General features: G+C 42.4%; 1 protein-coding gene across 3 annotated transcripts in view; it reads right to left on the bottom strand.

Annotated features, from left to right (window-relative positions):
- Nucleotides 1–2,386: 2,386 nt before the first annotated feature.
- Nucleotides 2,387–18,752, bottom strand: part of CCDC9B (coiled-coil domain containing 9B) — a 153,152-nt gene continuing 136,786 nt past the window's right edge. For all 3 annotated transcript variants that reach the window (XM_069729523.1, XM_069729513.1, XM_069729532.1), the window contains 4 exons: nucleotides 12,997–13,038; nucleotides 11,950–12,049; nucleotides 4,266–4,323; nucleotides 2,387–2,996 (listed from right to left, as the gene is read on the bottom strand). In XM_069729523.1, coding sequence (XP_069585624.1) covers nucleotides 2,700–2,996; nucleotides 4,266–4,323; nucleotides 11,950–12,049; nucleotides 12,997–13,038 — 497 coding nt within the window. In that variant the 3' untranslated portion in view covers nucleotides 2,387–2,699. The remainder of the gene's footprint in view (nucleotides 2,997–4,265; nucleotides 4,324–11,949; nucleotides 12,050–12,996; nucleotides 13,039–18,752) is intronic.

The raw sequence follows: 18,752 nt of genomic DNA, 5'->3' as shown, positions 1-18,752 counted from the left end.
CCCACCACCTTCCTGTACCTCACGCCATGATGAGTCATGGACCTCATTATCTACACTACCCTCTTCCAACAGCTGCTTCTCCTGGGTAGTCTCGGCAGCACAGTATGCACCAGAAAGTGGCACCTGAGTCTCATCATCAGATGCGTACTACGTAGGCACTGGCCCACCCGCCTCTTCGGATTCAGACAAAGCAGTTGTGCATCACTGCATACTGCCTCTTCTTCAGTTTCTTGAATGCTGCTTGGCTGGCCCCCTCTTTCCAAGCCAAGAGATTCAGAGAACAGAAGTAGAGATAGCTCCTGTCCTGTGCTCTCTGACTGCCTGGGCAATTTGGCAGCTGGTGAAGAGACAGATGGGTGCTCTTCAGTGCACTGTGCCTGAGAGGATGTGGCACTAATTGAAGTCGATGCGTTAGCTGCCATCCATCCGACAACGGCTTCAATTTGTTCGTCCCGCAGCAGTGGGGTACGGCGAGCTCCTACAAAGCTGCGCATGAAGGACTTTTCCCTGCTAAAACTGGGGGATGAGTCACCGGTGCCCGCAGCAGAATCCCCACGTCCTCTCCCTGCAGAAACTCCACGCCCATGACTACGTGCCTTACTCCCTGCCTTCTTCATCTTGGTAGACTGATAAAGATAGGCAGAAAAGTACTACGGGCTTAGTGTGCTTATTCCTGAACAGCTGCTAACAGGTATAAGAAACACTAATTTTATAAAGAGTGGACTAGACTTTAATATGAGCTGATGTGGCCTACACAACTGTAAAGTGGAGTGTTTGGTGAACTTTATTAACTTTTTGTTTTTTTTCACAAAAAGACACTGGATGTGCCCAAAGATGTAAAACCGATAGTATCACCAACTTTTTGTAGCGATTACAATGCAGGAAGGTAACCTACAATGCAATAGATGAGGTTCTAAAAAATAGGCTAATACTAATGTGGCTGGGGCTGCAGGGCACAAGGCTGCAGAAAGGCTCCTCTATGTACTCCTATATAGTGTTTTTCCACAATCTAGCAGGATACAGATGGAAGCCCACTAATAGAATAAATCTGGAAAAATGTGCAGCAGGCAGCTCTAATTGAAAAAAGGACAATGGAACAGTATGAGGCAGTGACGCACGCTGAGCCTACTACAACCAGCTGTAGCTGCAGAACAGACTACAGCATGAGCTGCACTCACACAGAGACCTTGCAGACAGCCGTGAACTGCGCTGCAAGGCCAAAAAAAGCTCCTCTATGTACTCCTATATAGTGTTTTTCCACAATCTAGCAGGATACGGATGGAAATCCACTAATAGGATAAATCAGAAAAAATGTGCAGCAGGCAGCACTAATTGAATAAAGGACAATGGAACAGTATGAGGCAGTGACGCACGCTGAGCTAACTACAACCAGCTGTGGCGGCAGAACAGGCTACAGCGTGAGCTGCACTCACACAGAGACCTTGCAGACAGCCATGAACAGCACTGCAAGGCCAAAAAAAGCTCCTCTATGCACTCCTATATAGTGTTTTTCCACAATCTAGCAGGAGACGGATGGATACCCACTAATAGGATAAATCAGAAAAAATGTGCAGCAGGCTTCACTAATTGAAAAATGGACAATGGAACAGTATGAGGCAATGACGCACTCTGAGCTGACTACAACCAGCAGACTACAGAGTGAGCTGCACTCACCTTGCAGACAACAGTGAACAGCGCTGCAAGGCAAAAACAAGGTTCTCACACAGCGGTTGCTAAATTAGCCTGGGTAAAGCACAATGAAGCAAATCACTGTCTCAAACTATCCTTCAGTCAGAACACAGCGTCCTGTCCCTAACTGAATTCACAGCAGAGTGAACCCAAAATGGCGGCAGCGGCTTTTATAGTGCATCATGACATCATTTCAGCAGCCAATCACAGCCATGCCCTTACTTACATGCCTAACATGCATGACAGGATATGCCCACACTTCTTAGGATTCCTCATTGGCTGAATTAAATCAAACTGGCTCATTGCACTATGGGAACTTCCGATTCCAGTATCCGATATACTGAAAGCCGATACCCGATATTTGCAGTATTGGAATGCTCAACACTACTTACAAGTACTGATGTAAAATACTGACCAAATACTGAATGTGTGAATGTTTATATACTGAGGCAGATAAGCTGAATATTCATTAGGAATTCTACTAAGCAGGTTTTCCTACAAGCTGACGGCCTATTCGTCATTCGTGTGTCAAAGTAATTTTTTTTAGATATCATTAAAACTACCTTTAAAATTAAATCTGGATTGTATAATAAAAAAGTAATTTTTCATAACACAGCAGGACAATGTATGGGCGCTAAACCGTATTATGTGCTCGTCCAATGAACATCCAAACTCCAAAATGTAATGAAAGAATAAACAGTACAAGGATATAAACTTTTATTTTTTTGGATCAATTTTGGAGAGCTGCGGATCTTCTTTGTTTATGCTGAAAATGGAAAGCTTGGATTGTAATTTTGTGATACTGAAAGAAGCCATTTTTTATTTTTCCTGTGACAAGTTGGTAATCATCTCTGGCCAGACCTTTATCCCTCAGTGGATGTTGATGAACACATTATGAGTTTTTCAGACATTTCTTCTACTGTATATAAACATTTTTATTTTTCTAAGCTGACGACCCCTCAAAAAGAGCACCGTGCATCTTTTATCACTGAGATGGTGAGCTTCTTTGTTCACGTTCTTGCAGAGTTCTCACCAGGATCGCTGTCGCTGCCCAGCACAGACAGATATTCTAGCATTTCTCGACCCTCTGAGATTAGATCATTGCTTGTTACTTCCAATTTCTTCCCATGAAATGGAACATCCTGTTTACTTTCCAGCAGTAATTTCTCATTAGCAAAAACTATTTTTTCTTCATTTCCCAATAAAGTATTTTGGATGGGAACTTTTAGTTTTTTCGTGTTCAAAAATCCATCTTCTTTGAAATTCTCTTCTGAATGTTTAACGGTAATTTCATCATGGAGACTTTTCTGTGGAACACAGAGAGAAAAAAAAATAAAAGGAAATAAAAGGATAATGTAAAAAGATAACATACACTTTAGCTCGGTTGAAGGGTTTTAAAAAACCCCTATCCCCAGGCGCAGGTTTTTTTTTAGTACGCTTTACTCACCATTACCAGGTCCAGCAAGCCTTAGCAGCTGCTCCATGTAGCTGTTATTGCCTACGGTGCTCACGTCACGTAAAAAATAACTGCAGCCAATCGTTGAACTCAGAGCTTCTGATTGGCTCATGCCATCTATTTGAGCAGAGCATTTGAGCTTACTGATTGGCTGCATCGGGCAATAATACACAACAGGACCAGTTGCGGAGACTCAAAGACTCAACACTGGACCCAGGGAAGGATGAGTAATGCTCGGTTTGCATATTATTTAAGCCGGTGAGCGGGGGTTTTCCAAAATTGAAGACTCGCGTTAATAATTCCAATAGAGATCTGGAAAATGGAGCTGTTACCAATATTTACCCTGTAAGAAAGAACGGATTTTACCGTAAGGCCTCATTCATGTGGCCATACCATGGTGCCATAATCTTGCACCGATAACGTCTATAGAGTCCATTGATTAAATACAGAGGTCTTCTATTCCAGATTCTGTATGTCATCAACAAATGAAAATATTTTTTGCTAATTTCCAATCAATGTAAGGTTGAGATGAGCTAAGAGCTCTGCTGGACAACTCTGTCGCTTCCGAGGCCTCACGAGACTTCCTGAAGTTATGTGACTCAGGAAGCAATAGAGACACCAAGGCTGCAATAAAAGTCAGAACTGGGTTCATCAAGTGATGTCAGGGCAAAAGTGGATTACAATTGGTCAGTTTGAAATCATTCTTTTCTTCTCCAAGGAAATAAGATGTCCCAAAGCCGCTTATTCTGAAGACGAATTGAGAACTCGGAGTGGTGAACAATGGAGTCAGCAGAGATAGCTGCCAGCTCGTTTGGCCAACATCTTTGTAACGTGTACGGACGGGCATCTGGGCTGTAAGCTCTGCTTTTTACGTGTGACTGCAGTGAAACAATTACTATATTTCCATAGTTCTGACAGAGAATGTATATGGATTTGGTGCCAAATTCTAGTAGTATTTGCTTTTGCGAAAACACTAGAGAAGCCTGAGAGTCACTGGTTTTGGGAATACTGCTTGGGCCTCTTGTCAAAGAAAAATCTGTGAATTTTTTAAAATTTACCTTCAACTTTCATTCTCCAAAATCATTATGCATCTAAAGAACCCAATCACATTGTGACTTACCTGTAAAGGAGCTTCCTTTGGCAAATAGGAAATGTCTTCATGTTCTATGCTATACCATCTACAAGGAAATAATTCCACCATTAGTAGTGTTATTCTTGAACTTTTCCATTGCATAGATCAATCTAGAGATCATCCAAATGTTGGACCTAAGGGATAGTAAGCATGTTCTGCCTTCCTCCACGCATGGTGCTGTGTGGATTTCAGCATACGGCTAACCCTCATCCACTTCCCAGTAAACAGACTGTATGGATTCTTAAGTCTATATTTATTGAGTTGACGAACAATGGATGATAATGGATAAAAACTACAAAGGGAATAAACAGTGTATCAGTACTGGCAGATAACACAGACAAAAGCATGATTATATCAGTACCTCCCATTACAGAGGCTGCACAGTAACATTACAACACAGGAATGCAGTTATAATATCTATCTAAGGTAAATACATCCTGCAACACTGTTCTGCACTATACAGAAATGCAATCTATCTGTAAGCAGTGCAAATCATTATAATAAAGTGCAGGATACATTGCACAATATACCTAACTACACAGTACATTGCACGGTGGCTGCATATACAGATTCTTACATAACACACACATGTAAGTACATTTGTGCCTCACCGCAATCCACTTATCAAGAGCAATGATCTGCAGGAAGAGAGAGCCAGGGACATGTGTGTAAAACTCAAAGGTCGGGAGGAAAATGGCTACTCTTGCCTGGGAAACCAGGGGGCGGTTCTAGTCAGAACACAGGGCTTAAAGTGAAATGCTCCTGAATACAGGAGCAGGATAAATGTGTACCTAATGACCTCTAATGGTGACAACTGGTACTACATTGTGAATTAACTTTCTGCACATTAATAGGCAGAACAAAGCAATTGATTCCACAATCTGTCTCAGATGGAATTGTTTTCTCTTGACTGTCATAGGTGCTGTGGTCTCTGGCTAGTACCTAGCCCCTACCGCCAACTCTGCATCTTCCAACACAAGGTAATCCTAATGGCAAGCTCCTACATCTACTGCCTCTTTCCTTATGGTCATAGATTTAAAGGGTTTACTAAATTCCGATCTGCCTATGCAGAGTGCAGCAGTCTAGATGAGTTTGTCATTATCTATTCAGCTGTTTATGGGTGGCCAAATGAGATAACAAAGCTCATTTCATCATATCAAGAATGTTGTAATCTATGCAGAACACAGTAGCCAATGAAAAATTCATCTCAACTGCTGCGCTCTGCATAGGCAGATCGGAATTCAGTAGAGCCTTTCAATACCATGGTTATAGATTGGCATTCATGAAAAAGTGTATTAAGCTGTATGTATTTAACAAGAATTAGAGAGGCTGTGGGCCATGTAAAAATCTTATTTTTGCAAACTGGCTTTATAAAATTTGTGTTTTCAGAGATTTTTAGAATGATTATTCCACAAGCTGCAGCATGTCTGGCTAAAAAAAAAATATAGGCTTTATTTTTAGCCCATGTGAAAGAAAACTATCACCTTTATTTCAGTAGGACATCAAATTTTTGAGCATTCACTGAGCTCAAGAAAAGAAAGATTTAAGTGATGATAAGCGCCAAGTTTAGAAAATTGCTCATTCAATAGAAGAGCGCTGAATGCCACTTGTTTGTTATGTTCCTAGCATTTACACCCTGAGGAACGCACAAATGTCCCACTGAGATCCAAAGACTTCTATTGTTAGCTCCACCAGGCTGTGAGCGGCACAAAACATATTGCTAATTATCTGGCAAGAGAGCACAGAGAACTGCACGTTATTCTAAATGTAATTGAATTGTACAGTTCTATGCTGAAATAAATGTCAGTTTTAGAATTAACATGTTACTTTCTTAAAGCCACTTGACAACCTGTAGTCTGCATGCAAAAATGTTAATGTTTTCACATTGCTGATGGTCATTTTCAAAAATCGGATTCAATTGCATGCCAAACAGAATTCAAGGAAATCTGTTAGTTGCTCAGTGCACCCTTGGTATGACTAAGCAGTTAATTGCACCTCTTCACAGGGGTGTAATGATCAGGGCCCGTGAAGGATGGGGGCCACTGACGACACAGCTTATTTCAGCTGGTTGTGTGTCCTAGAACATCAGTGTATTACGTATTGCAGTGCAGAGACCTGCTGGCTCAATGCACTAGAATAAACGCCGCCGGCCAATCAGAGGCCAGAAGTTAATGTCAGCATAGGCGTTAAGGGCGGCACATGGCAGTGAAATGAGAGAGTGGAGGAGGATATGAAAAATGTTTAATTTTTTAATGTGTTTTTTGATTATTTTTTTAGGAGTTTGACAAAAATGGAATACAAAAGCATTCAGGTTTTGGCGTATTAAGACCTACCATTCTCTACATAATCGCAAAAAAACATAAATATAAAATTATATTTAAAAAAAATTAATTGAAATATCTTCAGAACACCACTAGAGAGGCGTAAAATTTCTGCACATTCCAACTCAGAAGTTGGCTTCATATCAATAGCAAACAAACTATTTAACCACACAAACAGTTAAACAAAACAGTCCTGTGCACACACATACTCTGGGTCAGAGCTGGGCAAACAGTGGCCCGCAGGCCACATCTGATCCATTGGCTGTTCCAATCCGGCATGCAGACCGAAACAGCTGAAGAGTTGAAACACTGGACTACAGGCCTCACCATGCCCTCGCCTGCTGTCCATCCGCCATCGCCCACTGTCACCGCTATCCACATCCTCAGAATGCAGACAGTGGTGAATACGTTGGTGGTGGAAGGGATCATACTGTATTTAGAAGGCTATGTGGGGCCTCATACTGTATATCAGAGACTGTGTATTGGAGGCTATGTGGCAGCTCATACTGTATCTAGAAAGGCTATATGGGGGCTCATACTGTATATAGGAGGCTATGTGGGGGGCTCATACTGTATATAGAGAGGCTATATTGGGCTCATCTATATATATAATTGCCTAAGGGTTTTTCCGTCTGTCTGTCTGTCTGTCCTGGAAATCCCGAGTCTCTGATTGGTCGAGGCCGCCAGAAATCATCTGGCGGCCTTGACCAATTAGAGACGGTCACAGCGACGATGATGTCATAAAGGACGTAGACATCCCGCGTCCGCAAGGCCGCAAGACCTCGACCAATCAGCAACGGGCACAGCGACGATGATGTAATAAAGGACATAGAAATCCCACGTTTCTGATTCAGCGACGGGCACAGTATCGACGTAGATGTCATAATGTTTGCCATGGCGACGATGATGTCATAAAGGTTGCCTCGACCAATCAGTCCATATTGTCCATATACTACAGGGACATGCATAGTCTAGAATACCCGATGCGTTAGAATCGGGCCACAATCTAGTACTGTATATAGGAGGCTATTGTGCAGGCTCATACTGTATATTGGAAGCTATGTGTGGGGCTCATACTGCATACATAGAGGCTATGTGGGGGCTCATACTGTATGTAGGAGGCTATATGCGGTTCATACTGTATATAGGAGGCTATGTGCAGACTCATATTGTATATAGGAGGGGCCTCATACTTTATATAGAGAGGCTATGTGGGGGCTCATACTGTATATTGGAGGCTATGTGGGGGCTCATACTGTATATAGAGAGGCTATATTGGGCTCATACTGTATATAGGAGGCTATGTGCAGGCTCATACTGTATATTGGAAGCTATGTGTGGGGCTCATACTGCATACATAGAGGCTATGTGGGGGCTGATACTGTATGTAGGAGGCTATATGGGGTTCATACTGTATATAGGAGGCTATGTGCAGACTCATATCTATATATATAATTGTCTAAGGGTTTTTCCGTCTGTCTGTCTTTCTGTCTGTCTGTCTTTCTGTCTGTCTGTCTGTCCTGGAAATCCCGCGCCTCTGATTGGTCGAGGCCGCCAGGCCTCGACCAATCAGAGACGGGCACAGCGACGATGATGTCATAATGGTTGCCATGGCGACGATGATGTCATAAAGGTTGCCTCGACCAATCAGCGACGGGCACAGTCTGCCGCGAATTCTGGAATCATCATTGTCCATATACTACGGAGACATGCATATTCTAGAATACCCGATGCGTTAGAATCGGGCCACAGTCTAGTTGTATATAGGAGGCTATGTGGGGCCTCATACTTTATATAGAGAGGCTATGTGGGAGCTCATACTGTATATTGGAGGCTATGTGCGGGCTCATACTGTATATAGAGAGGCTATATGGGGGCTCATACTGTATATAGGAGGCTATGTGCAGGCTCCTACTGTATATAGGAGGCTATATGGGAGCTCATACTGTATATAAAGAGGCTATATGGGGCTCATACTGTATATTGGAGGCTATGTTGGGCTCATAATGTATATTGGAGGCTATGTGGGGGGCACATACTGTATATTGAGAGGCTATATTGTCTCATACTGCATATAGGATGCTATGTGCAGGCTCATAATGTATTTTGGAAGCTATGTGTGGGGCTCATACTGTATACAGAGAGGCTATGTGGGGGCTCATACTGTATATAGGAGGCTATGTGCAGACTTATATTGTATATAGGATGCTATGTGGGGACTCGCACTTTACATAGAGAGGCTATGTGGGGGCTCATCTATATATATAATTGTCTAAGGGTTTTTCCATCTGTCTGTCTGTCTGTCTGTCTGTCTTTCTGTCTGTCTGTCTGTCTGTCCTGGAAATCCCACGTCTCTGATTGGCCTCGACCAATCAGCGACGGGCACAGTATCGACGTAGAAATCCCGCGCCTCTGATTGGTCGAGGCCGCCAGGCCTCGACCAATCAGCGATGGGCACAGCGACGATGATGTCATAAAGGACGTAGACATCCCGCGTCTCTGATTGGTCGAGGCCACCAGGCCTCGACCAATCAGAGACGGGCACAGCGACGATGATGTCATAATGGTTGCCATGGCGACGATGATGTCATAAAGGTTGCCTCGACCAATCAGCGACGGGCACAGTCTGCCGCGAATTCTGGAATCATCATTGTCCATATACTACGGAGACATGCATATTCTAGAATACCCGATGCGTTAGAATCGGGCCACAGTCTAGTCTATATATATAATTGTCTAAGGGTTTTTCCGTCTGTCTGTCTTTCTGTCTGTCTGTCTGTCTGTCCTGGAAATCCCGCCTCTCTGATTGGTCGAGGCCACCAGGCCTCGACCAATCAGCGACGGGCACAGCATCGACGTAGAAATCCCGCGTCTCTGATTGGTCGAGGCCGCCAGGCCTCGACCAATCAGCGACGAGCACAGCGACGATGATGTCATAAAGGACGTAGAAATCCCACGTTTCTGATTCAGCGACGGGCACAGTATCGACGTAGATGTCATAATGGTTGCCATGGCGACGATGATGTCATAAAGGTTGCCTCGACCAATCAGCGATGGGCACAGTCTGCCGCGAATTGTGGAATCATCATTGTCCATATACTACGGGGACATGCATATTCTAGAATACCCGATGTGTTAGAATCGGGCCACAATCTAGTACTGTATATTTGAGGCTATATGGGGGCTCATACTGTATATTGGACGCTATGTGGGCTCACACTGTATATTGGGGCTATGTGGGGGCTCATACTGTATGTAGAGAGGCTATGTGGAGGATCATACTGTATATAGGAGGCTATATGCAGGCTCATACTGTATATAGGAGGCTATATGGGGCTCATACTGTATATAGGAGGCTATGTGCAGGCTCATACTGTATATAGGAGGCTATATGGGGCTCATACTGTAAATAGGAGGCTATGTGAGGGTTCATGCTTATATTGGAGGCTATGTGGGGGCTCATATTGCATATAGAGCGTCTATATGGGGGCTCATACTGTATATAGGAGGCTATATGGAGGCTCATACTGTATATAGGAGGCTATGTGGGGGTTCACACTGCAAACAAGGAGATATGTGGGGGCTCATATTGCATATAGAGGGACTATATAGGGGCTCATACTGGATGTAAGGGGCTATTTGTGGGCTCTTCCAGCATATAGGCGGCTGTGTGGGTACTCTTACAGCATATAGGGGGCTCTGTGCATGCTCATAATGTATTTAGAGAGGTTATGTGGGAACTCATACTGTGTATAGGAGGCTATATGGGTGCTTATACTTTATAGAAAGGCTATGTGGGAGCTCACATTGTATATAGAGGAGCTATGTGGGGGCTCACACTGTATATAGGAGGCTATGTTGTGGCTCTTACAGTATATTGGGAGCTATGTGCGGGATCATACTGTATACAGAAGGCTCTATGGGGCTCATACTGTATATAGGAGGCTACGTGGAGCTCATACTGTACATAGGAGCCTATGTGGGAGCTCACACTGAATACAGCGAGCTGTGTGATGTCTCATATTATACATAGAGAGGTTATCTATAACATAATTTTGTATATAGGGGACTATCTGGAGACTCATATTGTATATAGAGTGCTATGTGGGGCTCATACTGTATGTAGAGGGCTGTGTGTGGGCTCAAATCGCATATAGGGGGCTGTGTGTGGGCTTATGCTGTATATAGGGAGGTGTTAACATACTTAATTCTGCTTAATATTAAAGGGACACTGTCACCTGAATTTGGAGGGAACAATCTTCAGCCATGGAGGCGGGGTTTTCGGGTGTTTGATTCACCCTTTCGTTACCCGCTGGCTGCATGCTGGCTGCAATATTGGATTGAAGTTCATGCTGTGTCCCCCGAAGTACACACCTGTGCAAGGCAAGATTGCCTTGTGCAGGCATGTACTACGGAGGACAGAGAATGAACTTCAATCCAATATTGCAGCCAGCATGCAGCCAGCGGGTAAGGAAAAGGTGAATCAAAAACCCCAAAACCCCGCCTCCATGGCTGAAGATTGTTCCCTCCAAATTCAGGTGACAGTGTCCCTTTAAGTGATACAATTAATGTTGATATAAAATAATTCTAATTAATATGTTAATATTGAGAAGAAATAATTTTGACCTATTGGTTCGCCCTCCATGACAATTATGGTCTCTCATGTGGCCACTCGGGAAAATTAACTGGCCAGCCCTGCTATAGCTTGAAATACTGTCAATGAAGGGAACTTGCCAGCTGATACATTCCTACCAAATCATAGACAGCATGTATCAGCTACTGGATGTGAGATCACAGCCACATATCTTTCACTCTGAAATGCTGCAGCATTTAAGAGAAAAATATACTTTTAATCAGTGTTGGGGAATGAGGTGACTAATTAGACAAGTGGGTCCCTGGCGGCTTCCCCCCACCCGCTGGCACGGACTGACAAGCCTCTGCCAAAAACTCACATAGGCATCGACTTGTCAGTTACTATCAGCGGGCAGGGGGAAGTCGCCAGGGACCCACCTGCCCGACTAGTCACACGGCTCAGTCCCCGGTGGTGATTAAAAGCATGTTTCAGAATAAAACATACATGGCTATGATCACACGGCCATGAGCTCATACATGCTCTCCAAGGTTTTTGAAGCATGTATCAGCTGACAAGTTCCCTTTAACTGATGAAACAGAAACAGCTGTGAAGGAGGTTTAAAACTGGGTGATGAACAGGCAAGCTCTGTTTCAACTTTCTAGATCATTCTGAGATTATGCTCTTGGCATGCTCTATGTCATGTGCAGTAGCCATTGCGCAGGGAGGGTAGGATGTGTGAGCTGTCATTTCTTCCCAGTATATATTGTATAGAGCCTACCTTTGGGCTCTCCCAGTAAGACGGTCTTTTCCCTTTGCTCTGCTGCTCATGGTATTCATCAATGTGAGGGTCTTTTCATTACGGATCTCTTTTTCATCACCTAGGAGAATTGATGCAACTTAGATAAATACAGATCAAGCCACTGATATAAAATATATCTGATAATCATCTAGCCATTGTTTGATCTTCAAGTATATAATTTAGAGGAATTGTCCCAAATTAAGATACTCATCAGTTCTCATAAAATAATCTACATGAGAGGTTGCATGCTAAACAGTAGAGCAATCTGAACATATTCCCTTTTGACGGGACAGAAGGAAAGACACAATTATTACTGAAGTAGTGTGGCACATGTGCTAACAAGGTCTAAGGCTCCATATTCACATGCTTTAAAATTTGCCCTGTTACGGACATTTTCAGCCATAATGAACGATCACAGACTAACCTCGGCGAAACAAAAGATTATTTGTTTTGACCAATAACCAACCAAGGAAAATGTACTATTAAAACCGATCAGATACACAGTAAGTACTGGATGTATTATGGGCTGAAAAAGCCAACACTCCTGATCAATGTTGGACTGGAGTGAAAGGGCCCACCAGTAACCAACTCCAGGACTCACTTTTCAGCTCCATGCAAATGTGACATTATCCTCAGTCACAGATTTCAATAACAATGATCTGGGTAGATTGTTAATGAATAAGATGCCGCCTTTGTCTGTACACAATGATTCATGTATATAGTGCCAAGAACTGCTCATATTAGAGGGTGGTGGCCCACCGGAGGATTCTCCTGTTCTCCCATGGGCCAGTCCAAGCCTGCTCCTCATACAGTTTGATATTTTTTTAGTGCCAACAAATGACCATTCTTCTGACCGACAATCGTTTGCCAGTCCACCTTTTGTGTAAAATATGTGGGGAGGATTTTCACACATTTACATTTTTGTATAGCTGTTTCAATATAGTTTGGAAAAGGAAAATTGGGATGTTTAGATTTTTACACAATTTTATATCCAAGGACATCACTGCTATCAGTCAAGATGATCACCTTTATTTTCAATCACACTTTGCATCTTTCTTCCCCACTCTCCTAAAAGGCAAAAAAACAACAGTTCAGTCCTTTCATCATACAGTAAATTTTCTCAGATTAAGTACTTTTTTGTCTACAGGAAAAAAAAATATATGTTTTTCTATTTTGTCGTAAGTTATCTAAAATTCTTACTTCCTCAGAATAGATTATTGGGAGATCCAACCTACCAAACCATCAGCACCTTGGCTCACATAATTTTTCTTCTGCACTAGGTCCATAACACCATTTAGTACTACGCATTTACCGATACTGACTTGCCACACTCCCCTTAAATTAAGAGATCTGTATGGTTTTTTAGAATCTGACACCCTCAAATCATGCACAGGGTAGTGTCATTATCCAACCTCTCTCCCTGTCAGACCCTCTTTTATTGCAGATGATTGATCTCTTTATAAATTGTATTCAGTCAACCCTTTGATGACCACATCTGAACATCTTAGCACTGCCTTTACTGTTTGACATATGCCATCTCGATAAAAGCATTTGAACTTTCTGGGTTTTCCTCTCCTAAAAAGTGAAACACAAAGTTTTGCCTATTTTTACAAAACTTACTGAGTGCCCTCACATATTGATCTTTATAAGGAGAGCCACAAGGTTCTCTTCAGTACAGATGCCACCAAAGCTTGAAAAATCAATGTAACTTACAAATTTTATTAACATTTTGCAACAAAGGTACCACATTCTCTAGGGAAAGGAATGACCATAAGTGCTAGATATTTGTTAGGTGATATTGAAAGAACCCTAAGACAATCTTATACAGTCATGGCCAAAAGTGTTGGCATCCTTGAAATAGTTTCAGAAAATGCAGTATTTCTCCTAGCAAATTATTGCCATTACACATGTTTTGCTATACACAGGTTTATCTCCTTTGTGTGTATTGGAACAAGACAAAAAAAATTAGGAAAAAAGGCAAATTGGACATAATTTCAAACAAAACCCCCAACATGGGACAGACAATTGTTGGCACCCTCAACTTAATATTTGGTTGCACACCCTTTGGAATAAATTACTGCAATCAATTGCTTCCAATAACCATCAACAGGCCTCCTACACCTCTCAACTGGAATTTTGGACCACTCTTGATTGGCAAACTGCTCCAGGTCTTTCATATATGAAGGCACCTTCTCCCAACATCAATTTGAAGATCTCTCCACAGGTGTTCAATGGGATATAGATCTGGACTCATTGTTGGCCACTCTAGAACTCTTCAACGCTTTGTTTCCATCCATTTTTGGTTGCTTCTTGAAGTGTGTTTGGGGTAATTATCCTGCAAGAAGACCCATGACCTAGGAGCCAAACCCAGCTTTCTGACACCAGGGACTACATTTATTATGTTGCACGCCGTGGACAAAGGAACATCAAAATCTCCGTAGATGGACTTGTGACCTTGAGATTGTTGATATTTTTCAACAATTTTGGTACTGAAGTCTTCAGACAGTTCTCTTCTCCTCTTCCTGTTCTTCATGCTTAGTGTGGCACACAGACCCACAATGAAAGACTGAGTCAACTTCTGCCTTTTTCATCTGGTTTCGGGAGTGATTTTTGTATTGCCCACACCTGTTACTTGCCATGAGTGAGTTTGAATGAGCATTACTTGCTTGATTACTTGCTTGATACTTTGCCACAATTTTGGAAAGAAACCAACAATTTTGTCCGGCCAATTTATTTTATAATATAATAATAAGCAAAATAAGTAAAAATAGCGGCGCTAGTGCAGATGGAAGTGAGATGCAGCAGGTAATATTCTGTACCACACACAGAAAAATGAATAAAATATATAAAAAAATGCGTGTAACCTGCGCTGTCTATTATATATACAAAAATCAAACAATCACAGTGCGAAATTACCTGTCAGGTGAAGAACATTGATCGAATTTGGAGTGTATATATATACTCAAACAGGTGCAATAAGCAACTATAGGGGAAAAAGGAACAAGAAAAAGAAGATCAATAAATAATTCCTGTTTAAAAATATATAGTGAGGATACCGCAATACTATATACTAATCTTATCAAAATGGTAAAAAATATATATATAAAAAAAAAAAAATATATATATATATATATACAGTGGGGCAAAAAAGTATTTAGTCAGTCAGCAATAGTGCAAGTTCCATCACTTAAAAAGATGAGAGGCGTCTGTAATTTACATCATAGGTAGACCTCAACTATGGGAGACAAACTGAGAAAAAAAATCCAGAAAATCACATTGTCTGTTTTTTTAACATTTTATTTGCATATTATGGTGGAAAATAAGTATTTGGTCAGAAACAAACAATCAAGATTTCTGGCTCTCACAGACCTGTAACTTCTTCTTTAAGAGTCTCCTCTTTCCTCCACTCATTACCTGTAGTAATGGCACCTGTTTAAACTTGTTATCAGTATAAAAAGACACCTGTCCACAACCTCAAACAGTCACACTCCAAACTCCACTACGGTGAAGACCAAAAAGCTGTCAAAGGACACCAGAAACAAAATTGTAGCCCTGCACCAGGCTGGGAAGACTGAATCTGCAATAGCCAACCAGCTTGGAGTGAAGAAATCAACAGTGGGAGCAATAGTTAGAAAATGGAAGACATACAAGACCACTGATAATCTCCCTCGATCTGGGGCTCCACGCAAAATCCCACCCCGTGGGGTCAGAATGATCACAAGAACGGTGAGCAAAAATCCCAGAACCACGCGGGGGGACCTAGTGAATGAACTGCAGAGAGCTGGGACCAATGTAACAAGGCCTACCATAAGTAACACACTACGCCACCATGGACTCAGATCCTGCAGTGCCAGACGTGTCCCACTGCTTAAGCCAGTACATGTCCGGGCCCGTCTGAAGTTTGTTAGAGAGCATTTGGATGATCCAGAGGAGTTTTGGGAGAATGTCCTATGGTCTGATGAAACCAAACTGGAACTGTTTGGTAGAAACACAACTTGTCGTGTTTGGAGGAAAAAGAATACTGAGTTGCATCCATCAAACACCATACCTACTGTAAAGCATGGTGGTGGAAACATCATGCTTTGGGGCTGTTTCTCTGCAAAGGGGCCAGGACGACTGATCCGGGTACATGAAAGAATGAATGGGGCCATGTATCGTGAGATTTTGAGTGCAAACCTCCTTCCATCAGCAAGGGCATTGAAGATGAAACGTGGCTGGGTCTTTCAACATGACAATTATCCAAAGCACACCGTCAGGGCAACAAAGGAGTGGCTTCGTAAGAAGCATTTCAAGCTCCTGGAGTGGCCTAGCCAGTCTCCAGATCTCAACCCTATAGAAAACCTTTGGAGGGAGTTGAAAGTCCGTGTTGCCAAGCGAAAAGCCAAAAACATCACTGCTCTAGAGGAGATCTGCATGGAGGAATGGGCCAATATACCAACAACAGTGTGTGGCAACCTTGTGAAGACTTACAGAAAACGTTTGACCTCTGTCATTGCCAACAAAGGATATATTACAAAGTATTGAGATTAAATTTTGTTTCTGACCAAATACTTATTTTCCACCATAATATGCAAATAAAATGTTAAAAAAACAGACAATGTGATTTTCTGGATTTTTTTTTCTCAGTTTGTCTCCCATAGTTGAGGTCTACCTATGATGTAAATTACAGACGCCTCTCATCTTTTTAAGTGGTGGAACTTGCACTATTGCTGACTGACTAAATACTTTTTTGCCCCACTGTATATATTATGATAAAATAATACGCTCCTGTAGTTTGAGCGCTGTTAGTAAAACACCTGTAGCTGACTGAAGATAGAATCAGTATAGTGGCAGACAAGTGCTCGTATGTAGTTCAATACAAACGTAGCAGCTACACGTGTAGACCCAGTGCAGTACCTGTAATATAGATAGCTGTCCGAAAGATCTCCGTAGTTGCTGCAAATGGATGCTGCTGAATGCTCAGCTTGTGGACACGAGAATGGTAATCTTCCGAGCGGCTTATGCAGGCGCTGTCCCGGCCGGTGACAGACGCTTGCGCGGCCGCGGCTTGAAAGTCCTGGTGAGATGCTTCGCAGGACCTGCAGTGACGTTCGGGTCACGTGTTCTTGAGTCACGTGGTGCCCCTGGAGACACTACGGATCGCAGTGGGAGCCAAAAACCAACGCGTTTCGGAATGACGCGGATTCCTTCATCAGGTCATTCCGAAACGCGTTGGTTTTTGGCTCCCACTGCGATCCGTAGTGTCTCCAGGGGCACCACGTGACTCAAGAACACGTGACCCGAACGTCACTGCAGGTCCAGCGAAGCATCTCACCAGGACTTTCAAGCCGCGGCCGCGCAAGCGTCTGTCACCGGCCGGGACAGCGCCTGCATAAGCCGCTCGGAAGATTACCATTCTCGTGTCCACAAGCTGAGCATTCAGCAGCATCCATTTGCAGCAACTACGGAGATCTTTCGGACAGCTATCTATATTACAGGTACTGCACTGGGTCTACACGTGTAGCTGCTACTTTTGTATTGAACTACATACGAGCACTTGTCTGCCACTATACTGATTCTATCTTCAGTCAGCTACAGGTGTTTTACTAACAGCGCTCAAACTACAGGAGCGTATTACTTTATCATAATATATATATATATATATATTTTTTATATATATATTTTTTACCATTTTGATAAGATTAGTATATAGTATTGCGGTATCCTCACTATATATTTTTAAACAGGAATTATTTATTGATCTTCTTTTTCTTGTTCCTTTTTCCCCTATAGCTGCTTATTGCACCTGTTTGAGTATATATATACACTCCAAATTCGATCAATGTTCTTCACCTGACAGGTAATTTCGCACTGTGATTGTTTGATTTTTGTATATATAATAGACAGCGCAGGTTACACGCATTTTTTTATAATATAATAATAATAATTTTTATTTATATAGCGCCAACATATTCCGCAGCGCTTTACAAATTATAGAGGGGACTTGTACAGACAACAGACATTACAGCATAACAGAAATACAGTTCAAAACAGATACCAGGAGGAATGAGGGCCCTGCTCGCAAGCTTACAAACTATGAGGAAAAGGGGAGACACGAGAGGTGGATAATAATAATAATAATAATTTTTATTTATATAGCGCCAACATATTCCGCAGCGCTTTACAAATTATAGAGGGGACTTGCACAGACAATAGACATTACAGCATAACAGGAATACAGTTCAAAACAGATACCAGGAGGAATGAGGGCCCTGCTGCTCGCAAGCTTACAAACTATGAGGAAAAGGGGAGACACGAGAGGTGGATGGTAACAATTGCTTTAGTTATTCGGACCGGCTATAGTGTAAGGATCGGGTGTTCATGTAAAGCTGCATGAACCAGTTAACTGCCTAAATATGTAGCAGTACAGACACAGAGGGCTATTAACTGCATAAAGTGAATGAGAACAATTTTTTTTTTTTTTTTTTTTTTTTAAATAGGCCACACAGGGATCCTTACATTAATGCATTGAGGCGGTAGGCCAGTCTGAACAAATGAGTTTTTAGGGCACGCTTAAAACTGTGGGGATTGGGGATTAATCGCATTAACCTAGGTAGTGCATTCCAAAGAATCGGCGCAGCACGTGTAAAGTCTTGGAGACGGGAGTGGGAGGTTCTGATTATTGAGGATGCTAACCTGAGGTCACTAGCGGAGCGGAGGGCACGGGTAGGGTGGTAGACCGAGACCAGAGAGGAGATATAGGGTGGTGCTGGTGGTAACAATTGCTTTAGTTATTCGGACCG

Source organism: Ranitomeya imitator, chromosome 1 (genome assembly GCF_032444005.1).
Source record: "Ranitomeya imitator isolate aRanImi1 chromosome 1, aRanImi1.pri, whole genome shotgun sequence".
Lineage (NCBI taxonomy): Eukaryota > Metazoa > Chordata > Amphibia > Anura > Dendrobatidae > Ranitomeya > Ranitomeya imitator.
This window is presented reverse-complemented; position numbering and strand designations above follow the sequence as displayed.